Source organism: Athene cunicularia, assembly GCF_003259725.1.
Source record: "Athene cunicularia isolate RWA chromosome 6 unlocalized genomic scaffold, athCun1 chr6_part2, whole genome shotgun sequence".
Lineage (NCBI taxonomy): Eukaryota > Metazoa > Chordata > Aves > Strigiformes > Strigidae > Athene > Athene cunicularia.
The window spans coordinates 11,263,165-11,277,909 of NW_020799106.1; the positions used below are offsets into that span (position 1 = coordinate 11,263,165).

General features: G+C 44.9%; 1 protein-coding gene and 1 non-coding gene across 2 annotated transcripts in view; both read right to left on the reverse strand.

Annotated features, from left to right (window-relative positions):
- The window catches only part of CWF19L1 (CWF19 like cell cycle control factor 1), a 16,528-nt gene extending 1,801 nt beyond the window's left edge, over window positions 1-14,727 (reverse strand). Inside the window, exons 1-12 of the mRNA XM_026851920.1 lie at window positions 14,603-14,727; window positions 14,013-14,091; window positions 11,705-11,806; window positions 10,734-10,948; window positions 8,645-8,763; window positions 7,845-7,929; window positions 6,851-6,991; window positions 4,495-4,606; window positions 3,039-3,118; window positions 1,904-2,113; window positions 1,005-1,124; window positions 12-109 (exon numbers count right to left, since the gene is read on the reverse strand). Coding sequence (XP_026707721.1) covers window positions 12-109; window positions 1,005-1,124; window positions 1,904-2,113; window positions 3,039-3,118; window positions 4,495-4,606; window positions 6,851-6,991; window positions 7,845-7,929; window positions 8,645-8,763; window positions 10,734-10,948; window positions 11,705-11,806; window positions 14,013-14,091 — 1,361 coding nt within the window. The 5' untranslated portion in view covers window positions 14,603-14,727. The remainder of the gene's footprint in view (window positions 1-11; window positions 110-1,004; window positions 1,125-1,903; window positions 2,114-3,038; window positions 3,119-4,494; window positions 4,607-6,850; window positions 6,992-7,844; window positions 7,930-8,644; window positions 8,764-10,733; window positions 10,949-11,704; window positions 11,807-14,012; window positions 14,092-14,602) is intronic.
- Window positions 1,285-1,427, reverse strand: LOC113481965. Its single transcript, XR_003398753.1, has one exon. It is a non-coding gene; the product is annotated as a small nucleolar RNA SNORA12 (small nucleolar RNA).
- Window positions 14,728-14,745: the final 18 nt, after the last annotated feature.

Consider the following 14,745-nt stretch of genomic DNA (forward strand, 5'->3'; position numbering starts at 1 on the left):
AAGACACCGACCTGCCGAAGTGCAGCGGGAAGCGCCCGCGGATGCGGTGGAAAAGCTTCTCCCCCGTGTCCAGCTCCACGTAGAAGTAGGGCGTCCCCGGCTGCGCCACCTGCGGGGGGAGAGGCCTCGAGAGGGGCGCCCGCTGCCGCCCTCCGCCCGCCAGCAGAGAGGGCGGCGTTCGGGAAAAAAAAACCAAAACAAAACAGGCGTTTCCTCCTCAGAGACGAGACGCGTCAGAAGGAACGGAGCGACCCGCAGACGCCCAACTGCACCAGTGGCTGGACTCGCGCTGGAAGGGGCGATGAAGCAGTGGCTGGCTTTCTGCGGGGACCACCTGATGATGATGCACACTGGGCACTACTGTAACATTTTCTGTGGCTTAATTCTGCAGTTACTGCCACAGAGGCATTAAATGAGAGAACCGGGCCGTTCTGATCATTATTAACCTGAGCTAAGTCATCCCATACCAAACCAGCACATTTTTAGAGCAAGAGAGGGGCATGTGAGGAGACTACATTCACCTTTCCCAGCTGAGAAATCAGCCTCTAAGCTTGCCAACACGGCTATCAACAGCTGTAGCAGTTTACAAAGAGATAAGCACACATATATGCTATTTCTGGCTCCTGCTCCAGATCAGGTGGCCCTGTGACCATTAAGCACAAAGGAAAAAAAACCAACCCTGTGTCCCTACTAATTCACTTCCCTGATACTTCTTTCAAATTTCTATCCAAGGGAACCTAAAACTACCTGATGTGCAGCAGCACTGAAAGAGGGGTGGTGTTTGGTGTCAGAAGGAATGAATTCAGCAAGCCCTACGTGTATCTGGAAAAATTTTCAGATAAGTATCACATCTAGGAGCTTCACGCGGAGCAGAATACATCTGGCGTATCTCCAGCTCAAGTCTACAGTGGCCTCTAACAGCTTAACCCTGTCACACCAAGTGACCTCAAAGGGCAGCCTAGACAGGACAGAGGGAAAGTAACAAGTGAAATCTCATCTCATACTTGCGTGATATCTGAGTGCTCTGGGATTTCTAATAATTCAATCTGTTGTTCCTGTGCCTGTGCAATAAACGACTCTTTAATGTCTTCAGAAGTACAGTGGTCCAATGGGACAGGAATCACCTGGGGAGGGAGGACAACATTTCCATAAAAAGAAGACAAGACAACCACTTGCACAAAGCAATCCATCACTGGAGCCTCTGTGCTCCTCAGTACCACTCAGCATCATCAAACAAGACAGGTGAGCACCTATCTGTACAGGCTTAAACTTATGAGATTTTTTTTCTGTAGGAGAGGAACAAAAAGCTGAAAACTAAAAGCTTGAAAAAGTTCTCAGCACAGCCTTCTCCCTTCTGATCTCTGTGGTAGTTTAAAGGCTGCTCTGATACAGTTACAGAACTGCCAAATACAGAAACTACCACAATAAACCCCTAAATGACTGACACGGACAAAAAAGAAAACATCACATCAAAGGGCTGGTACTGGAGACAATGACCAGTGTTCTGCATGTATCTTCAGATTTTCAGCCTCCTCCAGACAAAGGTGAGCACCACAGATCGTGTGCCAGTGTGAGCCAATGAGAGTCAGAGCAAGGACTTGCAAGCTATCTGTAAACTGTGTGGTGTGGGCTTTTTAATCAGTTCCATGCAGGGAAAAGTCTTCCTCACCCACTCAACACAACCAAAGCTGTGCTGCTGTAACAGGAAGAATTAAAGGACGGTGGCAGAACCAGCACACCGGTTTTATTTTTGCTCTGGCTCTATCTGTGGGTAGGATGACTTCTCTCCATACTCTGGGAAGGCACAGAACAAAGAGGGAAATTTGAAGGTGAGCTTTCTTTTTCAGTTCATTTGCAGATAAGCTCAAGTTTATATTCTCCCAGGGTGACACTAAAACCATACCTGTAACTGCAGATGCTGACTCCTATAGTTTCTTTCAAATAGGACGTATCTCTTTCCCTTGCTTCTGAAAAATTCCTTCAGGGCAGACTTGTACTTGGTCACTTCTTCCACCACCTCTGAAGACAAGTCAACCACTGACTGATAGTGCCCGATAGGCAAAATCAAGACATGATCAGGTAATAAGCCACCTTTGGCCAGGGCAAGATAGCACTAGAGTGAAACAATATGCACCAATTACTCACTGCAAGCAACACTTACCATACTGTGGAAAGTTACTCTCTGACTGCATTCTGAGTATCCTCCAGCCTAAGAATTCTGTTTCAGGAACAGGAAAACCTTCTCCTCTATCTCACTTATTAGGGATTGTTTATAGGCAATTTAATAATTACTAGAGGAATGAGAAAGAGAGAGGGGCAGCTAAAGAGCCAAAAAAAAAAAAAAAAAAAAGTCTTTTGAATGCCAGAGAATGTCTTGTCTGCAGAAAAGCAGCTGAGTCAACTTCACCACTGTGGCTACAATTTCTTACTATGACAAGAAAATCTATTTGAAAATGGTTAACAGCTTTTAAAATAAGCCCATGGACAAACCTGTCCCCGTAGCAGTGTAAAGTGGATTATGCTGCACAGGAGCAATAACTTTAAGCAATGTGAATATACCAATGATTGAATTAATCTCCAAGATGCACAGACTTTAAAGCTATTTTATCTTCTGTTTAATGTATATGTAACAAAACTGGAACTAATCATCCCAGGGAGATCTGGCAAAACTCCAGACAGTGCATCCTGCTGCCAAAACAGGTTCCAGTTTACACTGATTTTACCTGGAAAAGTTCTGCCAGATGGTAACGTAAGCAAACTATGAGGGCTGGCACAGCAAAAAGTGTTCTGGCACCATAATCCAGCTCTGCTGCCACAGCAAAACTGGACCATGCTTCATTTTTTAAAAGACTTTATCTCTTTACTTAGGTCTTTTATAGGGGAGATGTGAAGAAACTGAAAACAAAACCACGAGTCAGCTTCAGATAAAGTTTGTTCGGTTTTTTTAAAGATTGAAAATTGGAGACTGATGGTTTATGTTGCTGTGTCTGGGCATGATTCTGCCATCAGGTAGCAAAGGACATGCTATGGGTACTTACATGCGTGCCAATACTAACAACCAAGTGCTTCTCAACTTCTGGGCTGGCGAGGCAGAACCAGCAGGGCCCTGTGGGCTGTGCTTTATTGGGAGAGGTAAGAGAAACAAGTGTTAATACAAGGCTTATTTGTCAGAACAAGGAAAAGAACAAGATCTGAAAGAGCTGTTATTTTCCAGCCACCCTTCCCAACTGAAAAAGTGCTGAATATGTCAGAAGGACACAGCTCCTGGAAGCAGATCTGGTCAGAGAACTGGTGCCTCTGGGGAATTACAGCAAGAGAGGAGGCAGTGGCAGCACACCCTTGCTCCAATTTAATGGAAGAGCACTAATTCCAGGAATTTAGAGGTTACAGCTCACTAGTAAGAAAGCACCAGCAAATTTAAACAAACAAATCAAAATGAGGCAAAATTACTGCACAGATAACAGACAAGGACAGACATTGTCAAGCACACCTGTCAGTTCTGGCCTATTAATCACACCAAAACACCTGGATTCACACCCAAATTGTGATACCTGAGCTGACCTTTTAATATAAGTTGATGGCATTGGTAAACTAGGCCTCTTAGGGTTAAACACTATATTCACATCCTCCACAAGTTGTGTACAAGAACAAACAAGCAGCTTTGCAAGTGCAATAAACATATATGGCTCCGCCAAGAACTGCAGGAAACCAGTCGTCTGATTCTGGGGTTCAGTTCTGAGCAAAACAGTGTAACAAACTCTAGAAGACTTTGGAAGTTATGTGAATATTGCACAATGCCACACTATGTCCTACAGAAGCGATGGGGGAAAACAAGAAAAACCCCAGACATTCTTTCATCAAAACTAACTGCCATTACAGCTCGTTGTGCCTCTGCAGGCACATACAGAGCAATGACACTGTGCTCATTTTACCATAAAGTCACATGCTTGCAATAACACCATCACCAAGAAGTCACAATCCTTGAAGATTTAATTTCAATTTCTTCAAGCCAGACAAACTCTAATGAGATTCACAGCACAGAAATACAGAGGTAACAGGAGGGCTTCCTCCCTTCCCAGTTCATTAATACTTTGTGAACTCACAGCAGAGAACAACTGAAGTGGTGTTTCAAGAACTCATCAGCACTGTGATCCAGTCTCCTGCAGTCCTTCTGAATGGAAACATGCTGCTTTGTGAAACTGCCTGTTGTCACATTCAGATGCCAGTCGGGTTCAGCAGGTAAATGGCGTCAGCCCAACTGCAACTGCCACAGACCCAACTAGCTTTTAAACTATGCCTTTGACTTTTCTTTCACCTATTTATTGTCAGGTTTGTAAGAAACAAGGGACCCTTCATTCCTCTGTATTCCCACAGCATCTAGTATAGTGACAAAGAATGTTAGCAAGCTGACGTGCAGCTCAACAGCTTGAGAAAAATGAAGAGTGAGAATGCCTCAAGGGAAGAGCTCCAGAAAAAAAGCATCTGCATACTTACGGGGTTTTCTGGCTTGCTTAGGTTGGGAGTTCCCTCCCTCTTTCCCATCTGAGGGACGTTTTGTTCTCCGATGCTTGTTCAAATCAAAGAAAAACTGACAAGCTGGTTCTTCCTGTTTAGAAAATGAAACCGAAGCCAGTTATAACTGCACCAGAGTCACAGTACATACAAGAATTTGTTTTTTCTGGAAGAGGTGCATAACCACCTTTGAAAAGCATCAACAGCAAATGCATCAATATCCTGGAACAGAATGAATTGAACTCTTCCAGTACCACACAAGACTTTGCCTGCCTGGATACACAGCCTCAGACAGGGAAAAAATTCTGGGAGAGCTGTCCCAAATTGCTACATTCTCCTATTTAAGCCTTATGCTGAACATTCAGAATTGCTTGGTTTTATGGACTATTCAAACCTTTTTCACTTGACAGCCAGTGCCAAAAGAATGTCTTCATTTCTTAGAGATGGTAACCTCTCAACAGACTCACACAGAGGCTGAAATGATTTGACAACATCGTCATGTATGGCAAAATGCTATTAGAAGGCTTTAATGCTGCAGAGGAAGGTGCTTGGGAAGAGGAAGGCAAAGAGCAGGGCTGCTCATGCCAGCCTCACTTGGCTCCCACACAGGAGCACAACTGCAGTCTAAAATCCAACCCATGCTGGAAAACTGGCAGGTACAGCAGAAACATTTTTTCCCAGTAAACTTCTTAAGCTTTCATGCCTGTCTTCAACTGGACACTGAAACTTGTTCCCATTGAAACTTTGTTTCCATCAAGTTATTGAACATTTGGTCTATTTAAGTCTTACTGCCAGGGGTTAAACACAACAGCAAATCTCAGGGGAGATCAGGAGGTGTCTATCACCCTTGTGCCCACTCATGGTGTCAGAGCCGCCGCATACATGCTCCAGGGAGAAAGGCTGGAGAGCAATGCCTGCACTTCTTACTTTATACACTGTTTCAGCAAAGCCCAGGTGAAGCCTAACTTCAGGCTGAGTATTTCCCTCCCGACCCTGCCAATGATTTCCCAATTTGGTTTCCCTACATTACACTAAGATATACAGGCACAGCTATTAACATGTCCGTGTGAGTGGAGTATCCCACAGTGCTTAGAGGGCAAAACATGCTCTGCACTAGGAAATAATCTGGGTCTCTACACAGCTGAACACAATCCATTTGTCTAATTACAAAGTTGGCAATTTCAAATCTTCTGACACCAACAGCTGAGTGTTCAAGCCCCAGGAAGGAACCCTTCTGCCCTCAGGTGGCAAGCAATCAATATTTAAAGGAGAACAGAGTTGGTAACTTAGGACACTTGAGAAAAAAAAACCCTCCAAAACTGTACCCAACATCTAGCTCACCAGTGTTGAGGGATAGAGTAGAAATGTATCATTAAAAAAAGTAGCAGCTGAGTAGCCAGCAGTCTAAGGGAGAAAAGGGGGGTCCAGCTGCAAAGGACTAATTTGTAGTCTACAAACTTAGAAATGAGTAAGACCATGTTTGCTGAGGTGCCCCTAGGGAATAGTCCTGACAAACAAGCAGATCTAACTACAGCATAACCATGCAGACCTGCAGGAAAAATCACAGAATGGTTTGAGTTGGAAGGGACTTTAAAGGTCATCTAGTCCAATCCCCCTGCAATGAGCAGGGACATCTTCAACTAGGTCAGGTTGCCCAGAGCCCCGTCCAACCTGACCTGGAATGTTTCTAGTGATGGGGCATCTGCCACCTCTCTGGGCAGCCTGTTCCAGTGTTTCACCACCACCATTGTAAAAAAATTTCCTCCTTATATCTAGTCTGAATCTACCCTCTTTTAGTTTAAAACCATCACCCCTTGTCCTACTGCAACAGGCCCTACTAAAATGTCCATCCCTATCTTTCTTGTAAGCCCCCTTTAGGCATTGGAAGGCCCTTATAAAGTCTTCCCAGTCTTCTCCAGGCTAAACAACCCCAACTCTCTCAGCCTGTCTTCATAAGGGGGGTGTTGCAGCCCCCTGATCATCTTCATGACCTCCTCTCAACCAGCTCCAACTGTCTTTCCTGTGCTGAGGACCCCAGAGCTGGACACAGTATTCCAAGTGGGATCTCACCAGAGCAGAGGGACAGAATTACTTCCCCTGACTTGCTGGCCAGACTTCTTCTGATGTGGCCCTGGATACAGTTGACTTAAGAAGGGGCAAACTGTAACAAACTCCCATGCACTGCATCTATACAGTTTGGTTGATGCAAATGGCTTACACAGAACCCTGAAGTGTTTTGTACTGAAATATTCCCAGGTTAAAGCCAAACACTGTTCTAAGCTCCCTGAACACAGAGAGTGAAACCAGAACACACACGTGAAGGAGAACACAGTGGTACCTCTGCACACAGGGGTGGTTTAGTCTTCTGTGCCTCTATCTGTGATTTTCGGTACGGATTTTCGGTGACGTCCTGGGGCTGTTTCACTAGCTCTGCAGGGTCCATCAAGCTCATTGGCACAATGCTGAAGGCATAGAGATACTAGAACGAAAACAGACAGCTCAAATGCAAGAAGCTTTTGCCACAACTGCAATTCTGAAGAGGTCAGCTGTGAACCAAGCCACCCTGAAACACTAACACACAACTTAGCACTGCAAGAACTCAGCGAATCGGTGTTAAAGCTAAGGCAGGACATGAAAAACTCCCTGTGCCAGGCTCCCACCCAGTTCAACCAAGAGTTTACAGAGTGCTTCCAAGTGGCTCGCTCCTTTCACTTTAAGAAAAGATATTTTGAAAAGCAACAGCGTACCCTTTTTGAAAAATAAATGACCTTGACTTTTGCATTTTTCTAGGCCTTCTTTATGTCCAGATCTCCTGGACCAATTTTTTGCTACCGGCCTGGATCCTATGCCTCTTAATCACTGCCAACCTGTCCTTCTATACCAATATTTCATAACTTTCTTAAGGGGAGAAACAGGTTAAGAAAAACCCAAATCAGCCCTTTCCCATCCCAGAAGTTAGTTATTTTCAATCATTTGTAAGGGCTCCTTTGGAATTTCACTTCCTTCCTAATGCAGGCTGTGCAAACAGAAAATATGTAAAGTAGCTGGGAAGGGGAAGGAATGGCAGCTTTCTAGCCACTTTCCTCTGCAGCTGTCTTCACAGTTACATGCCATTTGACCAGGTAGAGAACAGCAATGCCTCAGAACACGTCTTGCAGCCCTTACACCTCTAACATAATGGGCAAATGGTATCTATTACTGAAGTGACACCAATCCCTCCACTTCAGTCAAGCTTTTAAGTGATCAGTGCTGTCCTCTAGCTTGCCAAAGCTGGGCTTACTGCCCTATTACTTTTACTTGAGAAAATAAGAAAGATTCAACAGTGTCAGTACCTTTTTCTTGGTTGCATTGCCAACATCAGCAAGTGCAATAAACCTGCTCACATGCTGTGGGGTCTCCTGTAGCACTGTGTGATTTCTGTAAGGAAGCAAAACAGGACTGTATTGGCATATACAATATAGAAAAGGACAGTGGGAAAACCATGTCTCCTCCACGAAGCTACTCAAACAGCATGTCAGCCACATACAGGCTTTGGCCAAGAACAAGGTGGCCTGAGGACAGAGACTCATGAGATCTAGGAGCAAACAGCTGCACAGACCAAAATGACATCTCACTGCAGTCCAAATACAGAGATGAGAGGACAATTGACTAGTCTGCAAATAACTACACTTTTAAAGTGTTTCCTGTGGAAAGGATAACAATCATACCCAATATAAACACGTCAGTCTAAGGGTTGTTTGTAGGTTATTCTTACACCTACCTTATGTCACTAGTCAGATTTTATATACAAAGTTATGACTGAAAACACCACTGTCTTCACTACACAAGAGCTTTTCCATGATACGTTTTCAGTGACATACCCCTGAATTAGGCTGAACACTGTTTAAACGCGACTAAGGGCAACTAATTTGGCATCAGATTCACAGCAATGTACTTGGACAAGTATTGTCAGCAATAGCACAGTTTTTGAGGCAGCAGGAATTATGGTAATAAGATGCATCTGAGAAACAACCCTGACCCTGTGTTGGGGCTGGATGATTTAATAAAATTATTTTATAGTTGCCCTCCTGTATTTTTTTAAAAATTGAACTCTTATTAGAAAATAAATTACTTTTCACATGGTCTTACAAACCTGTAAGGAAGTCTTTCATAATAGGCCTTCTTCAGGGCAGCAAAGTGGTACCTTGGTTTCAGACTTGCAGCTAGATCAGATACTAACTTGGAGCCACATTTCTTGGTATCTATTTCTCCCTACAAAATACAACCGAGTTTTATTTAAAAAAACCTGCCGGGTTGCAGTTAAAAGAAACAGTTTTATACAGAACTGTGTGCTAGAAACATAGAAACTGACTATAGTGGTCCCTATTCCCTGGAAGCAGAAGAAAAGTCAAAAGGGCTCCATCTCTTATCACCAGAACCTACTCATTTATTCCATTCTGTGCATTCACTCATTTCATCAATCCAAGTTTGTCATATTTTCATTCTCTTGGTCTTGTGAAGCCAGGGCAATAAAGAGTGAATTTGGCAAACACCTACACCAATCATTAAGACAAGTTTTGACCACATGCCCAGAGTGCCAAAGCTTTAGTGCAGGACTCAAGCAATTAGGAAAACTCTGAGGTTTCCTTAGGAAGCAAAATTTTATCCCACTCCCATCCCTGAGAAGTCAGAGCAAAATAAAACACAACCAAAGAGCAGACTTCAAACCACTTCCTTGGGTGAAGCCTCTTGTGCTGTCTTCTCCCCATTAGCCTTAGACTGAAAAGTGAAGTGGGGAAGGAGAAGGGCAAGGGAAGAGAGAAGTGCAGAAACAGCCTATGTCTGTTACCTTGTAATCTTTGGTAAATGCATGGGGAACAAGACTCTGAACTGGCAGGCATCTGTCACAGCCCTTCACTGAGGCAGCAGGACAGGCACTAACCCACCCTCAAGAAAGCAGTTTTCCTCCCTATGCTCCCTCCTGCTCCCCTCGCAGCGGGCATGGCAGAGGGGAGCCCAGCAGCCTCTGCACTGAGGGCAGGCTGCTTCCAGCCCCACTGAAAACAGTCAGAGCTATGAAACATCTCAGGAAAAGGAAATCCACAGACTTCTCCAGAGAGACAATTCTTATCCATGCAATTTAGCTCCTCACACTACTTTTGCCTTTTGCTGAAAGAGAAACTCCAGATGACAAAGAGCAAGAGACCCAATTTTTCATTCCTCAAACTTCCTGCTTTATTTGAGCAACGGGATTTCAGGGTCTTGGTGCACAAGGAAATCTCCAATCTTACTATTGAAATCCTCAAGTGATGAAATACACTCTCCAACACTACTAATATACTCCTCTGTTAATTCAAGTGAGTACATTCTCAGTAAATCCATGTCGAGGGAAGCCAAGTGTAGAAACATACACTGAACTACTACAGAGAATCCCCAGGGGAATTTCAAGACCTGAGTTTTCTTTTTAAGACAGAACATCCCTACAACTTGTTTATCTCCAACTCCCTAGGCTAGTGGGGTTGGTTGTGGTTTTTTTTTCAGGGGGGAGGGGGGGGGAGGCAGGGAGCTGAGGAGGGTTCTTTATGCTTTTAGACTGAGGATTGTATCTCTTTTTGGATGCCAAAAGATAGTGAGAGGAAGCAAAAAGCGTACTTTTGCCATGGTATGTGGCCTTACTCTCCAGGAAGGTTTCAGATCACTGGAACTTACAACTGGAAAATCACTTCTGCTGAGGAACATGAACAACAGAAAACTGGACCCGAATGAAACAACATCCTCAAAATCCAGACAGAGGAAGAACCAGATCATTTAGTACAGCTGACAGATACTTAAGGAAATAAACACTAAACCACTTAAAAAGTTTTGAACAGGAGAGAAAGAACAACTAAATGTCAAGTGGTATTGAAGATGCTTAGAGCATAGCATTCCATGACAAAGACTAGCAGCATCGTTCCACAGCAACTGCAGCCAGCTGAATTCAGAGCAACATTTGTGATCATATGCAAACTCTTGACTCTGATTTTGCAGGCAGGGACAGATAAAACACCCTGAAGTTTCACAAGTCCCCCTCCCCATTGGTCATTCTTCTCTGAAGATCCAGAGCATTCACTGTTCATTTTTCACTCTCAGCTTTCTCAAGCACTCAGAGATGGCCCAATAGCCCAAATGGGCACAGCAAGCAGAGGACAATCCTTTGTTAAATACATCTAGAAACCCATTCTGTAGGAAAACACAACACTTACTGCACTGTTGGCAAAAGTCCCCACATCTCTGGGCCAGGGGGATGTCAGCAGTATATCCACACCTTTGAAGTTCGGGGTTGATAACAAAGATGTTTTTAATTCTGCCACGTCCTTTGCGCTGAAACTGTGGGCAGGAGCTGGCTCATCCTTGGACTCGGTACCACTGAGGTATGCGATCTGCAGTCCAGAAGTACCACTGTAAAGACCTCGACGGCCTGCATTAATACACCGGCACGTGCTTGAGATGTAGACACTGCATCACAGAGGGCCAAATTCAGCAGTCCTGCCTTCTACTGAAACTATCCTTAAAGACAGCTCATTTTCTGTGCCCATAAACTGTGGGAAAGACAAGTTCTAAAAGTGAAGAGGCTCACACCCAACCCTCCTGAACAGCAGCAGCTGTTCAGATAACCCCCAGTCTTCTCTCCTCACTTCTATCTTGCTTCCCAAAAGTCAATCCATATCAAAAGCTTGGTATGAAGTAAAAAAAGACAACTGCAAGTGCCTTTACTCATTACGGTTTTGCCATGTGGCATTCTGGAAAGAAACTAGTTTTTCCTTTTAACTTTGCTACAGCTTCATTACCTTTAAACATGACACTTCTTACCTCTGCTACAGTACAGCCTCAGAGCATAGCAAAAGTAGGAAACCTTCCCCATACAAAGATGGGCATGCTATGGGAATAAGATATTCTCAAAGAACAGACTCTTTCAACCACTCTTCCTTTTGGTTAGCAAGTTCAGTGTTAGAAACAACAAAAAGAAAGCAGGGTTCTCCTTCACATCTTACATAACAGATTGTATCAGCCTTTCAACATGGAGTTCAACTCCAGTCTGAACCCCAGAATAAGAAATGCCACCTTAAAATTTCCAGAAAAAGGAAGGGCTTTGAAGTGGGAAGATCAGAAAATGTTCATGCAAGCACCACTGGGCAAATGCACTTCCCTTATCACAAATCACCTGCAGCCTTACCTAAGTAAGTGATGTTCTCAGCCAATTCACAGCCACTGATGTCTGGAAAATAGTGCACGGTCTCTTGGTCATTAGCGCCAAGCACATAGGTTGGAATTGGAGCTGAGGAAGAAAACCACATGCACTCAGTCTAATTCAAGTACATTAGCACAGGTTCAGTCCACATTTACTAGGAATCGCAGCAGGTCCTGTCCATTCCTACAGACCCCATCACGACTCCTTGGCAGTATGCCAAGAAGCAATAAGGACAGACAAGAAACCTTCCTTCAAAGTAAGTTCCCAAGCCTGCTGTTTCCACAGATGAATACATCACCAGCAGAGAATAACCTCTGTTTTAAATACATCTTGCTCCACTGCCTACATCAGAAGATCAGCTGTGAAATGATCTACAGCCCTAAAAACATGGGTCTTTCCTAGGGCAATGCTAAGTAAATACAAGAGCACAGAAACACCTGGGTATTCAGTTTAAGTTGATCTAAATTGATATGGCTATTGAAAAACTGCAAACCATAGATGTTTTAGGGGAAAAGCTCATCAGCATTTTGATTCACTTAGTAGAAGAACTCACTTCATGAGTTTACCTAGAACTGGTGGATATAATTTAAAAAAAAAAAAAAAAAGCAATGGGAAGTACCAGTTTTAATTTCTCTATGGCTGGGTGATCAATAAAAATGTATTGCTCCAAACAGTGTAAGTCGAATCTTTTCAAGCTATTACAAGTTAGAAAAGCAATGACTGATGTCAGAGACACCTCCTGTAGCCTGCCTGCCATACCAGTAAGCTGATCAGTAGTTCATCTGGTCAGCAGGTTCTAAGTTTTTCACTGAATAAAAAATGGTAGTACTTTCCTATTTAACAAGGGACAGCAGCAGCAATACAGCAGTATTGCTACAGCTGTTATTAGGCTGTTGCTTGAAGTTCCAGTTCCCACTGTCAAAAGATACAAGAGATTGCTTTCAGTTGCAGAGCAGAGTTTGAAAACTTTATGAATGGCTTAAAACCAAAATGAAGTGACAGGAATATTGTTTGTATTTCCGTGCATATAGCTTATAAGCTATAGATTTCAAAGGGTAAAGACAATTCAAGTGAGGGTGAGCAAAAGAGCATCAGTCCAGGAAGACTTTGCTGTTAACACCCACTCTTGTCCCTGCATGCACAGGAGAGCTTCCACTGGGAGCAAAACCAGTAAACCAGTAACAATTCGTATCATAGCAACAGGAACACAAGGCAAGGTGCCTCGCCATGTAAGTCCTCAGCCACAAGCAGCAAACAGGACAATCTTTGTCCAGACACAGACACACAAACAAGCAGGGCATAACTGGGGAGTAATGCAGCAGCAGAGAGGAACTAGAAAGCAAGAGTCCCAGCTTATTTCTGGTTTGCCTCATGCCAGGGGTGAGAGACAGAGTAGCACTGAAGGAAATAGGAACACTACCAATGCTCATAACGTAGCATCTCCCTTACAAGACAGGTGTAGAAACAGGCAGAGAAGTCCACAGAGAACTTTTCATATCCACGGCTGGGAAAATGTCTTCAGCACAAGAGCTGCAGGGACCGAGGAGGAATGGGCAAACCCTGCTCCTTTGGAAAGGCTTATGATCTCCAAGGCTGAAGAACAGAGATGCTCAGCCCGCCAGCACCTCTGCTTTCCCCTCAGAGCTGAGAGCAGGGAGGGGAAGAACAGCGCTGCTAGAGGTCAGCGGCAGAAGCGTGAAGGTGGGTATGAACAAGGAATAACTGGGAATTTCTGTGAGCGAAGGACCAGGAGTGGCAGAAGGGTTACACACTGGCAGGTGTGCTGGGATCCCATAGCCTGCTGACCAAAGCACCGTAAACATCTACATACATCTTCTCAGGCTACCTGGGACAAGAAAACAAGGACCACTCCACATGGCAGCCTACAGGCAGAAACTGTAAGGAGGTGATGGCAGGAAGAAAAGTGGAGCCATTAGAAATCCAGGCAAGGAGAGAGAAGACCCTGACATCAATTAGCAATCTCTCCTGTGACTGCAAACAGCACTGGCCAGACAACCCAAGCACAGGCCTTCATGCCCAAATCGCGAGGCGGCCACTTGGGCAACATGCATCTTTGTGCTCCTGAGTCTGATAGCATGACAGAAATGAGTTTTGGTTTAAAATAAACCCATCTTTTCCTCCTGTGTGGAGTTCTCCTACCTGAGTTTAACTGCTTTAATGTTACACTGCTTAACTGCAACTTCTGAATTCAAAAGCACACTGCAATGAGATGGTGAAGTAGGTTGTGAAATACTGCAATCACCAGCATCCAGCGTAACAACACTTCCCTTACCTTTCTTGGCCCCTGTGCGGTATTCTGCCCATTCTGTCTCTGAAGTAGAGCCAAAAAAATTCCCAACACACAAAAGCATCTGAAACATCAGATAAAGTGAGAATTGCCATTTGACCAAAGACACAAGATATGCAACCTCTACGCTGACATGCTGTACTGCCACAACACTGTGACATGTATCACTTCAACAGCATTTTGTCTGCTGTGGTAAAGAGTTGTCTCTGTGTATCTGCGTCTAGTGTTAAAGGCATGACAGCAGCATTCACAGCTGCTCTCCTGCACTCTCTGCTCACAGTTTATGGCTCCTTCCAACATTTTGGTGCTGGACAAGGAGAGCTGAGGGGGTGCAAAGTCCCCTCCACTGGCCCCTTCGTGTACCCAGCAGAAAGGGAAGTGTCAGAGGGGCAAGCGCGGCTCCGGACAGCAACACTTGCCCAAGCACCCGCAGCGCATCCCCTCCACGCGAAACCCACCCAGGAACTTCCCCCGTGCCACGCCGGGGCAGGCTCCTGACCTGAGCCATCCCGAGAACGGCAACGGGAGCCCCACGCGGAACAGCCCCGCTCTCCCCCAGTCCCCCGGAGCCTTACATCGAAGCGGCCGCTCTTGCCCTGGATGGCTCGGACCCGCCCGAAGAGAGTCTCCAGCCGCCCCTCCACGTCTCCACACGCTAGCCTACGGGACACGGCGCGTCAGCGGCCGGCGCGGCCGGCACGGCACGGCATGGCATGGC